Source organism: Lissotriton helveticus, chromosome 1_1, assembly GCF_964261635.1.
Source record: "Lissotriton helveticus chromosome 1_1, aLisHel1.1, whole genome shotgun sequence".
NCBI classification, from domain to species: domain Eukaryota; kingdom Metazoa; phylum Chordata; class Amphibia; order Caudata; family Salamandridae; genus Lissotriton; species Lissotriton helveticus.
The window spans coordinates 327,956,233-327,976,068 of record NC_136057.1 but is presented as its reverse complement, the minus strand read 5'-3'; the positions used below and the strand labels follow the sequence as shown (position 1 = coordinate 327,976,068).

General features: G+C 40.6%; 1 protein-coding gene across 1 annotated transcript in view; it reads left to right on the top strand.

Annotated features, from left to right (window-relative positions):
* LOC144804722 (rho crystallin-like) overlaps positions 1–18,592 on the top strand; it is a 101,742-nt gene extending 83,150 nt beyond the window's left edge. The window contains exons 6-9 of the mRNA XM_078671928.1: positions 1,874–1,983; positions 8,021–8,186; positions 14,331–14,413; positions 18,284–18,592. Of these exons, the coding sequence (XP_078528054.1) occupies positions 1,874–1,983; positions 8,021–8,186; positions 14,331–14,413; positions 18,284–18,326 (402 nt within the window). The 3' untranslated portion in view covers positions 18,327–18,592. The remainder of the gene's footprint in view (positions 1–1,873; positions 1,984–8,020; positions 8,187–14,330; positions 14,414–18,283) is intronic.
* Positions 18,593–19,836: the final 1,244 nt, after the last annotated feature.

Sequence of the window (19,836 nt, the reverse complement as noted above, 5' to 3'; positions counted from 1 at the left end):
ATATTACCAGTGCAATAGAATGAAGACACGTAAGATCCCATCCTGTTCAAGTCAGCTATCCCTGATTATCTATCTTTTCACACAGAAATTGGGCCTGTTTTTCTGCGCTGCCAATGTAGAAAACAACGTGATTACTACTTTGCCAAAGTGAACCCATAATACTGTCTTTCCATTCAGTGGTTGTTACCAAATGTACTGTAATAGCTGCGATACATATCACTGCTAGCATGCATAGTGTGTAGGCTTTCCAGTGTGGTCTCCCAACTGCAGAATGCTGAAAAAGCAGCTTGATCCCGACATGTCAATTATTAGGTCGTTTGGATAAAACTAGGATATCTTCAATATTAAGGCAATTAAGTTGAATATTTTCACCAAAGGTTTCTCACACATAAGCTGGAGGAGTTTGAATCTGGGGACGTTATATACCTGATACATTATTTAATTTCCTCCATAGCTGTTTCAACACGAACAGTGGAAAGCACCCACTTATCCATGTGAGATTGTCATTACTCTCTCACTCCCCCATCACTTTCATCAACATCACTCGTTCTTCTCACTCATCCTTTATTGCCTAACATTCATCCCCATACCCTATTCAGTATTAAGCCGCCACTAGTTCACACTCTCAAGTCACTCTTTTACACAACACTTGCTAATCTCGTCAAACAACCCCTCATCACATGCTCGTCTTCTTGAGGGCTACAAAAGTTACAATTAGAACCACCTGTTAAATACAGCGCTTGGACATCAGTGATGTAATGTATTAATATTGGTATTATAACAGGTGAATGCACAAGAGCTAACCAATGTGCTTTCAGTGGCCCCTAGGTTTGGGCCATACTTACACAATAAAGAACAGCCAGCAGTTCACCAGAATGTCTTCATTCTTTCTTGATGCCTGCTCCTAAATGTACCTCTCTTTGTGGCATTGTAGAGCATACAACATGAGAGCACTGCATACAGCAGTGATATATCTCTCAGACTATTCTATTTGTTTATGAAAAGTGAGTGTCACTAAAGTGACTGGTGTGCACAGTGCCCATTTCGGTTGAACTGTATAGTGTGATCAATTTTAAAAAGAGAGCAAGAAGCGGCATAAGGGGGAGTTGAGTGGGAGAGCTAGTACAATCAGTCTCATGTTGCTTACCTTCATATCTCTAAATGTTTATGTTGCAATGCTCACAGCATGTATTGTGTGTTTTTGGTGACCCGACCACTTATATAATCTGTGTGTGTATATATATATATATATCTATATATATATATATATCAGTATCAATTGTAAATTATATAGACATGTTTGCATAATACCTTTCAGCGTTGAGAAGGCCCTAAGGTACTATCACAAAGGGTGAAACATGCTTTGGCTGATTAATGTCATAAGAATTCATCTAAAAAGAAAAAAGAGTAAAAACATGCCCAAATGTGATTGATTTACTTGTATTCTTTTCTAGAACAACACAGCAATTTTGTAACATAACTGTGATCATTTTCTTGAGTGGGTGCTTATACTGTATAACTGCTGTAACTATATGTTTACAGTTAAAGGGTATTTTCCATTTATTTACAGTACTACTGGAACCCGTACAAACTATTCATTACTGATCTGCTAACTTTTAGAATGATGAAGACTGAACTAGGCCCCATACAACTCTCGACTCAAATTCATAGAAGTTTGATCCACATCTCTAGCTTACTAATTATTTGTTGTGGTTTTTTTTAACCATACATATGCTGGTTGGTTTAGTCACTTTTCCCTGTCTCATTGCATGTCGTAGCCACCCGCTCTGACTCTTTCTGACTCCACCCCTGCATTAGAGCCTTTGCTAATGTTGGCTTTTGATCTCAACCATGTAATAATTCAACCTTGTAGGTGGAATGTCACCCGTATCTGAATCAGAAGAAACTCGTGGAGTTCTGCAAGTCCAAGAATATTGTGGTGGTTGGCTACAGTGTCCTAGGATCGCAAAGGGATGAAAATTGGTAAGAAAGGTGCTCCTGCCTATATAATAAAATCAATTTGTTCCATATCCCACGAGCCCAAAACCATGACTTTGCACCTGACAAGGTGGATCCCTTTGTGTACCTACTATCCTTCAAATTATATCTTTCACTAGCACATAGATGATTGCCTATCTAGAGTTATGAGCCTGACCAATTGTTTTGAACCCAGCCACAGTATATCTGTCCCAACTTGCCCTCCAAAGAAAACCTAAAAATTCCCCATAAAAGACTAGGATGCTTTCCTCCATCACTAACTGTCCTTAAGAAGAGGACAGTAAGCAGAGCAGACACAATCTGGGTAAACATACATTGAACAAACACAATTTTCTAAAGCAAAATATTACTCCCTTCGACACAGGCTCAATAATGTAAAATTCACAATAGAGAAATCTATAAAATCATGACCTACCCAATTGCTCTACCAACTGCTGTAGAGTGTGAAAAATGAAGGTTATTTACCTGTTGACTATAATCTGCCTAAAGACCATATGAGAAACATGGTTAATATGGTTGGAAATTGTAATTAAATTACCAAATACTTAAAAGTTGTATTTAGAGAAGATCCAGGAATACACATTGTATGGGTATAGCCACAAATCACCACAGGAGAAAAGTCTGTCTTGATGTCAGTATTGACCACCGTAACTCCACACTGACCACTCTTTAGGTATGTAGCCTTCTGCAAACTTACCAGTTACTTTGCCACATTGTGTAGCCTACACTTATGGTGCCAGCTATCTAAGTCTTGCTTGCTGGGGTATCTGAAGGTGTTATACAGTTGAAAGTATGTAATCCCTGCAAGGACCGGAGAAGCTGAAAAGTGTTTCTATGCTGTGAGTAATATTTGGCATGAGTATGTATGTGAGTTTCCCCACATTTTATGTTCCTCAAGGTGGCGTTGTGTCGTTTTTTTAATGGTTGCATCTTATCACTGAGCCAATTGCTGTTCAGTGATTGATTTAAGTCAGACATACCCATAGACTACAAAACATTTCAAAGTTTAAGTTAATAACAATGGACTAATACATTGCTAATATCCCCCTGTGGCAATTAGAAGTGCTGTGGTTTCCCACTGCACCATAACCGTTTGTGAATGCCTTTCTCTTCATTTTCACTCCCCATTCAAGAGTTTCCCATGGACAGACACTACATGAATGATGTGATTGATGAAGCTGTCTAATGAAGGTAGCACTCATCATGCATCTGGAAAACTCTATTCATAAATGTTCACAACCTGTTATGGGGATTCTTGACAGGTGAATCGTCTTTTACCGTAACATACTCATCGCCTTGAGACCCTCACAGGTGAGTAGTGCGCTTTACAAATGTTATGAATGATTGATATAATTTTCACTAAGTTACAACAGTGGTGACTATGACTAATGTTCAGAAACATTACTTTTATTGAATAAAAAAATTGAGTTGGCCTGTAATATTTGTGAATACCTGGTAGGGCTTTTCCCCCCATCATAAACCCCTGTCAGAGTTTTTGCATATCAATCTATGTCTAGATGGAAGGGCTGGACTATGGCTCACCTAAAATAATGTTAATTTATATATAACCTTTCTGGCCATCCCTAATGCTAATGCCATAACACTCAGCAGTTGACAGCCAATGGTAGCTACTATAGACTATACAATCTTTATACTGCCTAATCCTCTTATGCATAGATATGGTATATCTGCTATGGGGGGTCTTATCCATTCCCTGTGCTGTACCAGCATATGAATCTGCCATCACCAACTGAACAGGTATGGAATAACTGAAGAGATATGCCACATACTGCTGAACAATCAAAGCAGTTTAATCTAGTCTATCACAGCATGCTCTAACCAGCTACATACTATGACTGCTGCTTTACATCTCACAATAATATGCAGGTGTGGTATTGATAGTAACAGAGTCCTTCACAGCAGACAACCCTACCACTTCTCTCCCCAATGATACCTGCTTGGGACCATAACATTTAAACAAAATATCATGTTGAACAACCCATTGGAGAAATCAGTTGACTACACTATGGTCATAACAAATACCATAAAGGACCTGCAGAGCTGTTCAAAGCTGCCAGCTTACTGAAACCCATACACACTGCAGCTGTCTCTTCATCTACTACACTGCTAAGAGATGCATCCTATAACACCTCAGTGGTCATCAAGTATGACATGGAAATAATTCCTGCATATGATCAAAAATGAAAACAACAATCTTCCAATAACATACCCCACACGGCATAGCTTGCTATGCAGGCAGGAAAGCACTTCGGTGAAACATATAGAGGCAGTAAGTGCTGTGTAAATGTTGCAATACAGTACAATACAATACTTTCAAGGCTTCACGCCATGAGCAAAATTCTATCTCAGTTTATTTGCTGAGAAAGAAGAGAAAATCCAGTTTGCTTACTGGTGTAGTTGTCTGCTCAAATTGTGGGCACTTTATGGATTCCTTGAAACCGATGGACATGATACAGAGTCACACAGAGCACTAGTAGTGCATATACTTTCCGGCACCAAGCAGCATCACCATGCATAATTAGTGTATTTAGTAGTACTCATAATCTGGTATGCAACAGGTGGGTTAACTGACCTTTTTATCAAGTATTGGCCAAACTGTAGTATCGAGAAGTGGCTCATTCTGTCTTTTACTCCTTGGACACCAAGGTCCAGATTTACAAACATTTTGTGTCAGAGTTCTGTCAATTTTTTGATGCAGCCCCAATTGCAATATCCTTTTTGGTGTTTACAAAGCCAATTAAATAGCAATTTTGGTGGCTTTGTAAGAAAAAGTAATTCAATGCAGAGCATTACGCTGCCGTACGTTACTTTGTGTCAGGTAGGATTTCCATGGGTGGTGCATAGGTTTTAATGCCTTTCTGCACAAAACCTATCCTGACCATAACGCAGACACCCTTGCACTATGGCACATAAGTGCCTTTGTTGGCACTAGGCAGCCACAAGAGCACCAGCGCAACAAGTGCACCAGCGCATGGACAGAGCAGAACTGCACCATTTCTTTGAATATATGTCCCAGTTGTACTCTCTACCTTTCATGCAACACAGTGCAGCAGCTTTACTTGCTGTGCTGCTTTGTGTGAAATGTTAGTACATCTGGGCCCACTTTCTAACTCTATAAAGACAGAGCACACTTGTTCTGTTGGACTAACAGTGTTCCTGTACCTGGGCACTGTTCCAATACATGGGCTGAAAAAAAAAGCAAGGCCTCTGTAACTCCAAACGTGTACACACACTATGAAAGGTGTATCCTTTCCCAAACATGAGTAGTCTTACATGAGCTGTTTGAGAACTCGAAGGCGCAGACATAGAGTTAAATTAGCCCCCAGGAGTTGAGTTCAAGCACTATGGTGGAGGCGAAGGATACCCTCAAACAGTCAATAGGATTGGATGAGAGATGAATAGTTCACTAGGAAAAGCCAAGATCTCATTGCCAAAGTCATGGGTGAAAGAGACTGATAGTAGAGATCTAATTGTTGCATTAAAAAAACAAAGTCCTCCAGATATTGCCAAGGTGGTTGAACATGGCAGAAAGTGACAGGTGCCTGATAGGCTTGCTAGGCAGACTGGACTACAGAAACACCCTCTACACAGTAACTTCAGCCAAACTCCTAAAACAACTACAATGCATACAGAACGCCTCTGCACGCCTGATCCTTGACATCCCTCACCACGGCCACATCACACCCAACCTAAGAAACCTGCACTGGCTCTCCGTCAACAAAAGGATCACCTTCAAGCTTCTCACCCATGCACCAAAGGCACTCCTCGACACCGGACTGGCATACCTCAACAGACGACTCACCTTCTACACCCCAAACTGCCAACTCCGCTCAGCCAACCTCGCTACCATCCCCCGCATCCGAAGAGCAACCACCAGCAGCAGATCCTTCTCCTACCTCGCCGCAAAGACCTGGAACACCCTCCCCATCCACCTGCGGTAGACACAGGACCAACGTAACTTCAGGAAGCTACTCAAGACGTGACTGTTCGAGCAGTAGCAGCACACTACCCCCCCAGCGCCTTGAGACCCTCACGGGTGAGTAGTGCGCTTTATAAATGCTCTGATTGATTGATTGATTGGCGGACTGGCAACATATTGTGAAATAGGAACTCATTGTGGTTCAACAGAGAGGCATTCCGAACCTCATGACTGCATCCACAGTAAAAAGCAGAGCTCATCACAAAGCAGCATTCCCTTAATAAATGGATGTATAGTAGGTAAAGGGATTCAAAAGAGAGAGAGGGGTGGGCTGAGAACAGAGGATGTATCTAACCCTGGGACTAGTTTGCGTAGTAGCGCTACGCGTAGCTACGCAAAGTGCACTTTGCACTACACGAGATACGCATAGCGCTACGCTAACTGTTCGGGATGATTGCACAGTGCCGGATGCTTGTCCGCACTGTGCAATCATTGAAAACGGCATCTCGCACAGTGCGAGCTGTTGTTTACTGCCGCTCGAGTAGATTTTTACTTGAGCGGCAGCTTTCTCAACGCGGACTAGTAGTTTCTCATTGCAGGCGGTCATGAACATACGCTGTCATAGGGTGAGATGTTTTCCTCAGGATTCAGTAGGCCTCCTTTAACTGCAAAACCTAGAACTAGAAATCTAGAACCTAAGTATAATTACTGCATCACATACACACACACAAACACCCTTCCGTATGGAGTAACACATAAAGCCTGTGCACACTCCTCCAAATAATCTGATTTTCAGATATATCAGCCTTGTTACTATAGGATTATTACTCTTATTCCCACATTTTGGGTATTATTGACACCCCCAAAAGGGACTTTCCCTATGCCACAAACATTTGCCTTCCTAAATGAATTAAAAAACACTTGCATTAAAATTGAAACCCAATGGCCAACCTATTCTCGCTCATCTCCAAGCCTGCGTCATCCTTGACGTAATTTATTCAGAATGCACCATGTACAGGAGAAACGCAGCACTGACTTCTGTGTAAAAGACCAGTAAGCAGTCGCAGACCTCGTTCTAGTTGACCTCCCTACATCCCTAGATATAGCTTGCCACACAGACTCATACTAATTATGTATGTCTTCAAAGAATTGCTAAAATTGTTCTTGTCCTTCCATAGGTTCTCAAAATCCCTTACTACAGACGTTAGAAATTGCAAAGTTTGTTGAAGGTTTTTTTTTACATCCAATAATATGTCAAATATACAAGCAAAACTGGTTTAAATCCTTTACTTTGGAATGGGAATAACGCAATGCTGTAATTATTTCTTATTTTTGATCAATAAGTGGAGTATCTTTTTTATTTCTTCCATGATTTGCTATAGATGTTTGGTGAATAAAAGTAACTACAAATACAACAAAGTCATTTTAATAAACGAAAATACTTTGATTATAGTTGTATAAACATGTATTGGTACAAAATAGAATAGAGATGAATGCCTTTCCAATTTGAGACCATAATAGTAGCTACTTCTCTATTTTTCCAGACAATTTAATACCAGGACAGTTACGAAGATATTAAAATTATATTTTCGAACTATTCTATTTTTAGTAACTACTATCAGTTTAGTCAAACACTAAATGGTCCTACTTATGAGTTATACACTTTCCACATGCCTTTCTAGCATCATAATATTATGTAACCATTAGAACAAAACATCACAATGAGTATTTCAGCATTCAACAAAATAAAATGTTGGAGACATTTTGAATAGATTGCCATTGCTACTGCTGGGGCCTGTAATTTTGCACTGGTTGCTAAGTGGAAATGTCAGAGCACAATTGGCTAAACAAAAAATGCTAAATTTCAACAACAAAAAGTACAACTGAATTTCCTAGTTACTGCTGTTGAGTTCGGATAACTGCCCTAAAGAATTCTGTCCTGGAGATCGCAAAACTTGAATCCATCAACGAGTAAGGTAGAACCTCAGTCAGTCTCTCACCCCACAGTCACTTGTTTGTGCCCTGTCTCTTTTTCACAACAAGTAACAACATGCATTTTCTATGTCCTGCTCCTTTCTTCAGGGTGGATCCGAGCTCTCCTGTCCTGCTGGAAAATCCCGTCTTGATTGCTATTGGCAAAAAATACAACCAGTCCGCTGCGGCTGTGGCTATGCGCTATGTACTGCAGTCGGGTGTTATTGTCCTAGCGAAGAGCTTCAGCCCAGAACGTCTCAAGCAAAACCTACAGGTAAAGCACTGGATAACTTTGGGATGTGGGAGGACAGGGGTTGTGGAAAGAATGCTTCTCCTGCGTAAAGTGTGGACAAGCGTTTGTATATCGATATGCCTTGGCCAAGATCTAAATTATTAGCTAGCACCAAACTGTAATGCATCATGGAAACCAAGCCAAAAGACAAAGGCACAAGCCCAGTGAGCTGACAACCCTAGGATTCCTAAGAAACATTAATGGAAAAGTTGAATTAGAAATGAAGTCAAAAGTTAATCTACAGAGCAAACATGAAAGGGGCTAGGAATGGGACGGATTTACTAGGTTGTATCGCCTGGTTTATGACAACCTTAATTTGAAATAGTAAATACCAGCGTTAGGGATTTTTAACTTTAGGACAATATCCTCTGTAAATCATGGCTAGCGCCTTGAGACCCTCACGGATGAGTAGTCGCCCTTCACAAGATTCTGATTGATTGATTGGCCATCTTTTCCTTACTCTACACTGGCTAGCCAGGGAAAATAATTTCTTGTTCTTTAGATTGTGCTTCCTACCACAGTTCTGAGGTTTTGTAAATAAATTATGTTTCTCTGACCCAGCTTTTACTGGGATAGAATTAGTGTTAGACCTGGCACAATTGGCGTGCTTCTCCCCTACATTTTTTGCTTTTGACTGTAGTGTTTTTGCTGTGTGTTAGACTCAGTTTTGCTGGTCTAGATGCTTTGGGCAATTGCCCACTGCTGTTCAGTGCCAAAGTGCAAGTGCTCCCTGTGCAAATTGTTGTTATGGATTAGTGATTCCATGATTGGCATATCTGATTTACTAGTCAGACCCTAGTACAGTGCACTGTGTGTGCCCAGGGCCTGTAAATCAAATGTTGCCAGTGGGCTGCAGCACTGATTGTGCAACCCACAGAAGTAGCCTGTAAAATGTAACGCTGGCCTGCCATTGAAGAGCCTGTTTGCAGTCTGGGACTGCCATGTCTACTTGGCAAGTGCACACACTTGCCAGTCCCTAAGCCTTCCCTTTTCTACATTATTAGTCACCCCTAAGGTAGGCCCAAGGTACCCCTATGGGCAGGGTGCAGTGTATGTGAAAGGTAAGGCATGCCCTGATGTGTGTGGCATGACCTGATAGTGAATTACTTCCAATTTCGTTGTTCACTAATACAAAGCTTCTTGTTCCCATAGGAAAGAATGGGGAGTTTGTTTATAACATTTTATAAACATAACTGGCCCTGGGACAAGGTAGGAAAATAAAGTTTAGTATGCCTGAACTCAGAATGTTGAAATGCATCTTTTAGTGAGGGTGTTTATTATATCCTGTGTTTGAAATTACCACTTTTAGAAAGTAGGTATTTTCTTGCCTAACCATCCAGTGTGCCTCTGCTAGGTTTGTGCATTCCATGTGTGGGTTTTGCTTTGCTTGAAAAACTTTATTTCGGCGAACAGCCATAAAAGCGTTGTTTAAAATACAGAGTAATATTATTAAAATACAAATAGAATAGATAATTACATTCTTTTACAGTGTATAAAATACATCATATTACTCATGTTAAAAAACAAATAAAAGAGGCAATCCCTCATCAACCTTTAGGTACAGATACAATGAATTAATCATATATGAATTCTCTCAAATTTATATACACATAAAAACAGGTCACAGGGAGCCCCATCCTTTCTATGGACGCACACAAAGAAAACCAATCTAAGTTTAGTCACTGGGGAATTAAGAATTGATTAACTAGGAGCTTATCTGAGGCCCTTTTTAAGGATAGCATTACGAGTGCACCACATGGAGAACAAAAATCGAGATACAGAAAAAACAATCGGTAGATTTAAGAACCCTAAATACCTCGCTACAATGGCCAGATCCCAAATTTATTATAAGTTGTTTTAACCATCGGGATCTTTAGTGTTTATATGCTTGACAGAAGAATAGCACAAGTAAGTCCGTTTCTACATGCAGGGCAATTCTCTGATTCAGAGCATGCCCATTTCTTTGTGAATGAACGTAGTGGCAGTACCCCATGTCTGAACTGTAGATAAAGTTTATTTTCCAAAAACGGCTGAATATCGTCTAGTACCAATTCTATGGAGTAAACGTCCTTCAGTAATAGGAATTCAGATGTTAATCGGCCCAAAGAGGTACTTGTATAAAGGCCCATAAGCTTTGAATCTCTGAAACTCGTAGCCAAATCCTTCTTGGTTATCACCATGGAACTTACTTCAGGGTTGCTCCAAAGGGTGGACCTACCGAGTGCCTTGCACACGGTTTTTATGTGTTTAAGCCAAGCAATATTCAGGGCACCCTGAAGCCCCATTAGTTCTGTAAGCTCCTCCCTGTAATGCACTAGCTCTGTGGAGCTCCAGAAACGCCGCCAATACAATAATGATTGTAAGGAAGCTTCCTCTGCGATCGGTCTAACACCAAGGTCCATACGCAGAGGAACTAAAGGGGTACTAGATGGAAGCATCAACAATTTTCTGATAAAGCTATTATCGGTACACGTTAATCTATTTAATACACAATCAGCCCAAATTTCTGCCCCATATAAAGAGGCACTTCTTGCTTGTACTTTATATAGCTCTAATACAGGGCTGACAGCTCGATTTGCAGCACTCCTGTAGAATTTTTGAATGCCTCCTCCTACCTGGGAAAGTTTCAAGCGAGCTTTATTAATCTGGGAACCCCAGTCCATTCCCTCTGTTAATGTAATGCCTAGATAATCAAAGATGTTGACCTTTTCTAGTAGCTGCCCTTCTAAACTCAGATTTGGGCGAGTGGTATTGCCAGTATTAAAAGACATATATTTGGTCTTTTTCAGATTAATTTCCAGGCCCCGATGCTTGCAGAAGGCACTAAAGATGTCCAACGACCTTTGAATCCCCATGGGACTTGGCAAGCAACAAAGTGTCGTCTGCAAACATCAGGGACAGAATACTATGATTGGCCAACCTAGGGGCATCAATATTCTTGCCCGCAATAAGTGCGTCGACAAGACCATTAATGTAGAGGCTAAAAAGGGTTGGCGCCAGGACGCAGCCCTGTCACACACCCCTCTCCACCGGAATTTGGGATGTTAGGCCACCCTTGTTACCATAACGGGTCTGGGCAAAGTTTTTATAATGCAAACGTTGGATCAGCTGACAAAGATATTCAGGGGCTCCCATATCTAGCAGTGTTTTCCATAGCTTGTCCCGCGGCACTAAATTGAATGCAGACTTCAGGTCTACAAAGATGAGGTATAAACTACCCCGTCCTAATGTTACCGTTTTCCAATGAATCATTTGCAGCCTGAATATCTGGTCGATAGTGGACATCCTTTCCCTGAAGCCAGCTTGGAATAGGGAGAGAATGTTAAACTCATCCATCCAAGACTGTAAACGTACCAAAAGGCTTTAGGATGACAGGGGCTGGAGAGGGACAGTGGCTCCAGAGAGCCTGATGAGTCAGGGCTGGGTTGAATAGACCATGGCTTCATTTTGAGTAGGTGGCGGAAATTTCCTTTCACTTGAATGGGCCTGGTCTGCTTTCAACAATGCTGTCGCCACCTCCTGCCGGGAAGCTGCACCAGTGAGGACAGAACTGGTTTTGGCTGGGCACAGACACTCTCTGCCTTCAAAGAACAAAGGATTGCATGCTATAAAAAGTGGGGCCCAGACCCCTGAACTTTAGATCACTTCTGGGAAATCAAGAGGAACCTTTGCCAAGGGGAAGAGCTGGAGAAGCTGATGTGGGATACTGCCCCTGGCCCTGGCTGCTGTCTAGGGTTGGCCAGCAGTGGCTACTTGCTGCCAAGGAAAGGAGAAAGGACTTGCTTGCTTTGTCCCCCTGCTTGAAGAGAAGATCTCCAGGGTTTGCCCCCGTTGTTCTCGAGGTCTCAGGAACAGCAAAGATCTCACTGTATTTGTAGGCACAGTCTCTGATCGTCTCCTCCGAAGAAAAAGAGTAACCAACTCTGTCATCGATTCTGTCGCAAGATTCCATGTTCTGAAAGCACTGCTGAGAGCAACGCCTCGATTTGCAACGCAACCCTGGTCTCACCAACTCCGTCAACGAGCAGCAGCTAGCACCGCATCCTGTGGGCACTGCACTCCGCAAAACTTCACTACATGCTGCAAGGACGTCACCGACTCTGTCGCTGCCCGACCCGAACATCGATCAGCTCCGTCGCTACACTGTGACCTGCCAGCACCACAGTGAGCTCTGTCTCACCCTTCAACGCAAGTCCTGGTCTCACCGACTCCATCAACAAGCCACTTCCTGCACCGAATCGTGAGGACATCGTCCCCTGCAACACTTCCATCTCACATCACAACCGCAATGGTTGCCCCTGACATGCTTGTGCCATCGTGTTGGCCGCAACGAGTAAAGGTACTGTTTTCAACTTTGTCTTCGCTTTAGCTGACCCTGCACCAATGCAGTCAGCTGGAATTCTTATTATCAAGAGGGTATGAGAAAAGTAGAATGTAAAATGTGATGATTTTTTAAGAAATAAGGGGCACTATGTATCATTGAAATCCGCATTCGCAAAGGCAGAAATTCGCAGAATTTCGGCCTTTGCGAATGCGAATTCACAATATGGTATGTATTAAGCAAATATGGTTCAAAATAAGGAATCGCACAATTTGCGATTCCTTATTTTGTGAATGCATTTAAGGAATCGCGAAATTTGCGATTCCTTAAATGCAATGTATCATGCAAAAAAATATTGCTAATTGTCCCTAAGGAATCGCAAATTACCACCAACTTCAAGTTGGTGGTAAGTTGCGAATTCCTTTAAAAAAGCATTTATTTCAAAAACAAAAGGTGCCATGTGACGCTCCTACATTCCCCTAGGGCATGTATGTGTGCCATATGCGCACACATGTCATTTTCAGGGGTGCAGCAGGGTGTCCTTTGGACACCCCTGCACCCTTGAAAATATTCTCAATTTGCGATTAGCTAATTGCTAATCGCACATTTCCCCTTCATTCCTATGGGCCTCCTGGCCCATAGAAATGAATGGGAAATTATTCCTTAATTGCGATTAGCAATTTGCTAATCGCAATTAAGGAATATTAAGAAATCGCTAAAAAGAAGCTGATTTCTACGTACATACCATTTTGCGATTTCTAAATAGCGATTCCTTAAAAATCGCTATTTAGGAATCGCAAAAAGGAATGTTGATACATATGGCCCAAGATTTTGCTATGAGAAATAATGTTAAGAATGTGATGGTATTTGTAAGAAAATGCTGAATGTTGTTTTGCGAAAAATAAAATAAAAGGAAAAAGATTAATTCTAGACAGAAAAAGAAGTCTGAGATACATGTTGTTGGATTTTGTGGATAGCAGCAGCTAATTGCCATCCACTACAGTGGCAGTGCAAATATGGCTTTAGGCCTACTAGTTCCTGTTATAGGATATGTGTTATTTTGGTGTAATTTTGTTCATTAAAGTTTACTTTATATTTCTAATTCTGTTTGGGACATTTATGGTTTTCCATTTCGACTTTATTACTGTTTTGGTATTGCATAAACACTTTACACATTGCCCTAAGTTACGCCTGTGCGCTGTGCCACAGCTACCAGGGGGTTAATCTCAGGTTTATTTATTGACTGTGGTGGTTGACCTTGGCAAGGTTTGTAATTGTTCCTTGAGGTAGGTGGGCACCCCACTCCCCCAAATACTACGCCAGTTTCCTAGAGTTTCCTAGAGAAATGAGCCAGTGACAGAAACCACTTAGTCAAAGGTGGGACTTGCACAAAAGAGTAATGTGGTTCAAGGATCATGAAAACAGTATTTGCTGTGTGTATTTGGTGGGGAAGTAATTTATTTTTGATTTTCTTGCAGTAATGGGGATTTTGAAAATGTCAAATTATTTAAACACTTACAAAGTTTTTCAAAAGACACAAGTAAATAAATGAAAGTAAATATTTTGATATTTACACGACTCAAGGTTTTAATTTAAAGAATGTTACCCTGCACTATTTGATTCTTTACTGTTATGCTTGTTTGATTGTATTCTCTAATCGATATGTCGGCTGCCTCATAGGGCTTTCATAGTGGTATTAAGTGAACATTACTGACATTTCATAAAAGGTTACCATTTACCCCTTGACCTTGAAATTATATGACTCCACCTTTCAATAGAAACTCCCCTTTTTTTTTATTTGGCAGATATTTGATTTTGAGCTGACCCCTGAAGACATGAAAACTATTGATGGGCTGAACAAAAATCTTCACTATGGATTATTTACACCGTAAGATGTTTCAATGGTCTCATTTACTTACTTTTTCTGTTATAATATTGCATCTATGACGTACACTCAAGCCACCTCCTAACGCTACTGCACCATTACCCCAACTTCAGATAAACAGAAGCTTTGCAACCACTACTGTATACAAACTGTAAATACAAAAACACAGTAAAATCCATTTGTATACTCTGACATGGCTGAATATTTCGTAAAATAGGCTACCCTTCATTTATTAAGTGCTGCTCATTCCTCTAGTCTGCTCGAAAGTCTTCTCTCTGGTTGGAACCAAGCAACAGGCCTATGGAAATGGAGGTTACTGATACATGGTTGTTCTTTTGACCTATGTTGTAACTATCAGATGTCTAATTAATAAAGATCAAATCCAGAATCCTTCAATTGACTTTGGTGAAGGTTTTGTCTGACACATACTCACCAAAGTCTATAAACAATTAAACTGAACCTGAACTTTCAGTGGCTGACTCGACAAAAAATGAACAGGTGAATAACTACTTAAAGAGAATAGATATTGGAAAGACACCCAAAGTTATTGGGCTCATTCGAGTATTGGACAAACATTACAGAAAGTAAATAGTCTTTAAAGAGAAAAAACTTCTTCTAAAGAGGTGACCGGTAATCCTGAGCTCTAAAAAAGTGTCTTGAAGCAATTGTGATGCCAAGGTTGCACAAGCTTCTAGGAGTTTAGGATCACGGGATGCTGGGATCAATAGAGCTGATTTGCCAGAATGTCCTCATGATGTAGCTGAAGACGTGGAGTAACATGTAAGTTACTGATGCTGACATATAGTTGTGGGAAGACATCAGGTCGGCGCGGATTTGGCTTACCACTACATGGGTGGGTGTGGCATTGATGCCTCTGCAGGGGGGCTTGACTACGTCAGCTGACAGTTTAGTCAGTTACTTGGGCTCTTTACAATGAGGACAGCTGAAAAGAGCTTTCGCTTTGATGTTGGTCTTTCTACAATGGTACTGGAAAAGCTATCAATTGAAATCCTGCTGCAAACTGTTCTCACTTACTAGCCAACAATACGTCCTTTATTCAACCTACATTTTTGTTTCTTCCATAAGAAATATTGGCTACAGAGACCCTCCAGGCAAAGTGCCGTTAGCTGAAAACTCTGGAATAGCTGAGGGTTTTATACATGACATGCCATTGAACACCGTTAAGAGCACCGCATATTAATGGTATATTGAGGAGTACGTAAGTGAAGGGGGATAAGCAGACTTCACAAGAGTCTACAGGGCATTTAAATACAAGCACCAAACTTTAGAACATTGCTTTTTCACATGCTGGAAGCCAATTTATATCCATGTGTCTCTGAAAAAATATACTCACATTCCGAAAGACCAATAATAAGTGGGTTATGTTATTCTGGAGTGGCTGTAGTCTTTATAAGGCCTGGGTGGTAAACTCCACTCCATTTGCAGAGTTTGCAGAGTTTTTCCCACTCTGCACACTGTGTAGAGTGTAGAGTTCTGAAAAACTCTCCGGAGAGGTTTGGAGCAGAGTTTTTCCTCTCTCTTGGCTCGCTAACATTAAGTTACTGAGCGCGAGCAAGGAAAATCGAATGGTAGACACCTCCCAACAAGATTTCTCAACGCGGACAGTCACAGCAGGTTGCTACCGTTTGCATTGAGAACCCTGCCGCTCGCATTGAGAACCCTACCGCTCGTGTTGAGTAATTTGCTACTTGAGTATGACATATACTCGAGCAGCAGATAGAAGCTGCACCATCTTGCGCTGCAGATGGTGCTGTTCTTGCTGATTTTACAGCATGGGCCAAACAACCAGCGCTAAAAATTAGTGTGATTTACCTCACTCCACCGCTGCAGAACTCCGTTGAGTGCAACAGAGTTTTTTTGTCATTTCGTCTTGATCCAGCGCAAACTATTATCTGATCAGGGATCAATACTTACAAATATCTCAAACAATGGCCCATACACATTCACCCATATCCCTGATGTGCTGGGTCAATTTTGTTTCAGTGATTTCGGTTTTCAATATCGTTTATTGTTTCATAGTCACCTTCTTCAGTATATATTTCCAACCTATACATCAACTTTCTTTCTACTTGGTCGATGGACCAATTAGTTGAAGAGTTGATGGCAACGATATGACACATCTAAGTTATTTAGTCAGATCATTTGAATACACCACAGACTCACTGTAAAATGAATAACGTTTTATCTTAATATTTGTTTTTAGTTCTATAATGCTCATATGCAAAGTGGTACAAATACAAACAATGTATTCATCAAAGGAGATAAGTCGCCGTTAAATGAAACTAAAACACATTCTTTTCTCTCATCACCATATTCGGTAACCATTTAATGGAGGGGATAGATTAAGAGACAAAGGTTTCAGCAAACATTATGCAAGAAACAATATTATGAAGGAGTGGATAGGTGAAGAGACAAAGGTTTCAGAGTAATACATTTGCATGTACAATTATACAAACATAGTAGATCTGTGGGAAAATCACCCCCCTGGCCTTGGGAATGTTGAGGGTTCCCCAAGATAGGATCAGGGAACAAAGTAGACAGGACCCGAGACAGGTTTAGGGACAGGAACAGCTAGGCCTCTCTGCAGACCGACGATCAACGACGCATCCACCCTTCCTCTCTTCCTCCCTGCAAGTCTAAACGATACTCCTAAAGGCACCTCAAATATACCTTACAATCTCCATACCCATCCCACCTAAGTTGCAACAATTCACATATTCTAACAGCTGATTGGCCGTCACAATAGGTGGTTCTATCACCCTACAGTGACTTCACCCCAAATGTTCGACATTTCTTTATCATAATTTCCGTTCCCACAGGTTTACAAGTTCTTTATTCATACAACATTCAAATTATACAATATGATAAAGTTAATTCAATATTTGAGCATCTTCTGCGGAAGAGACATTCGAATCCATGGATTGACCATGCTCTCTGGCAAATTGACAAATGTCCTGGGACTCATGTCCTCCAACTCGAGCACTCTTGCAGCTGAGCACTGCGTAATTGTCTTGCTTCAGTCAGCTCTGTTGCGCTCCTTATTTCTTCCCCCTCCCACTCGGAACAACTTTAACCAAGATGGGGTTCGCGTCCAGCATACTACAGTAAATGCAAATAACATTTATTAATTATATGACAATGCAGTTTTCACTGTGTACCCGTCTCCATTGTGCTATTCCCAGTTAACACTACCTAGCATAAGCTTTAAGCGGAAAAAGCGTCATCAATTTGTATTCCTAAGCAAAATGCAACATGCAACTACGAATTGCACATGCGGCCTAGACATGTATTTTCCTCTTATCTTTCAAGTATATGAATTATAGGTTTTAGTCCTTTATATATTATTTCACATGAATGCAGATTTACACAAAGCTTTTTACCGTGTGTGTGTGAGTATGTGTGTGTGTGTGTAAGGTGCATGTTAATTTCTATTTCTACTTTCTATTAGTACGCATTGTGGGGGGTGTTTCGCCCAGCAGGTTCCGTTTTGTGAAATCTTGCTCCATCAGCGACGTACCGCTATGAGGTATTCCGTGAACTTCGCCTAGGCCTAGTTTGTATATATGATAGATAGTCTGGCAGGTTGTTGTACACAGATACAGAGTTCTACTGCTTAGCTGAGGTATACAGCTTGGGGCTAGAGACGTCACTTTGTTAAACTTAAGTCAAGAATCATCTTTACCATATTTGACAATAACACTCTCTTCTTGCTCCAGTCTTCATTCTTTCAAAGGTGATTTAGAATGCTAGGTCTCTGCTTGCAATGTTCCACATGTAGATTTTAATTATGACCCCCAAACTCAGCCTTTACCCAGATGTGAACTCTAAGATTTTATATTGTCTCATTTGCAGAATGAAGGACCACCCAGAATACCCATTCCATGATGAATACTGAAGACAGTCCTTGATATTGTTGAAGTCATGAAGATAAACAAACATTTATCGACATAAAACTATTAAATGCTTTAACTGCCAGTTTTGCAGGTGACCTGAACGTGTCATCTAACACCATAATATTAGCAACCCTTACGTTTGCTGTTGGAAAAAGGACATTGTGCATGTCATCTTAATGTTCATCAATGTATGTAGCTAGAATTAAGGTGTCCTTTTCACAGCAAAACCCTGTCAAAATCAATAAAGTCTGTTTTGTAGTTGTGTTAATTTGAGCTGATCTTTTGTTGTAGAACTTAAATGACACTCACTTTTACTACTGACTATTTTCTAAACACAATATATTAGACTGTATATTGTGTCACAAACTAAGGTTGTTAAACTACAGTTTTAAGCATAACTCTATCTAGTCTTTGGTGGAGAATATTGGTGTATCTTTGCCTTTTTTGATATCCTAAAGGAAGAAATTATTGCATGGTGCGTATGGGATCAGCGATGTGAATTCTATCATACATCGGTGCAGGAGAATATTGACCTAACCTACAATCACTTGCTGTTCAAAAGGATCTGAGCCCAGGTTTGCACAGAGCATGGATTCTGTTTAGGGAAGAGAATTTCGAGGGTGTCCCCAAGGATATACTACTAGAATATCGCACTTCAACAATATCAAGACACAAATATCGACTACCAAACTATCATGAACGTGAGCGTATATGGGTATGTATAGGTTTCCCTTACTCAACTCTGCATATCTGTTCTTTTACAATGCATCTCTCCAGGGTATGGGAATGTGGAGTTAAGAATAGTAAATCTATAATTATCTATTCATCCTTCCTTCACAGTATTTTGGTTGGTGATATATTGGCTTCAATATTTTTGTTGGAACATAATTCTGCCCTCAATATTCTGACAACCAGGAGATGGTCTGATGAAATGAAATGATGAAATGGTCTGATGCACAAAGAACACCCATAAATTTAAAGGTGGAGCTTTTTCGAATCCACAATATGTTTTAGGCATAACACTTCTTGCCTAACTGCTGGCGCTAGTGCACTTGTACATTACATTCTGTAAAACACAAATGCATTTGTGCAATTATATAGTTTCCTTTTTTGTTTTCTTCACAGAAAAAATATGTTTCCCTAAGTAGGGACTCCTTCTTTTACACCCTGTATTGTTTGTCGATGTTTCTTTCTGATTTCCACCTTGGAAAAAGATTTACTCCTGCCCATGACAGAAACAAATCCACGAGCATATTCAGGGTGGGAAAGGATCAGCAAGGAGTACATGAATGGCCACAAACTAACATGTTTGAGGTTTTACTCAACCTTTTTCAATGTAGAACACACCTCGAAACACCCAACCCGACCACTTGGGTATGAATTACTCCTGCGCACTGTTATTCAGCAATTAAACTGAAAGAAAATGATTTATGGTTTCTATGTCATCTTTTATGAAACTCTAGCAGTCATGACTACATTACATTGCTTGGTGAAATATTTCTATTTTCATTA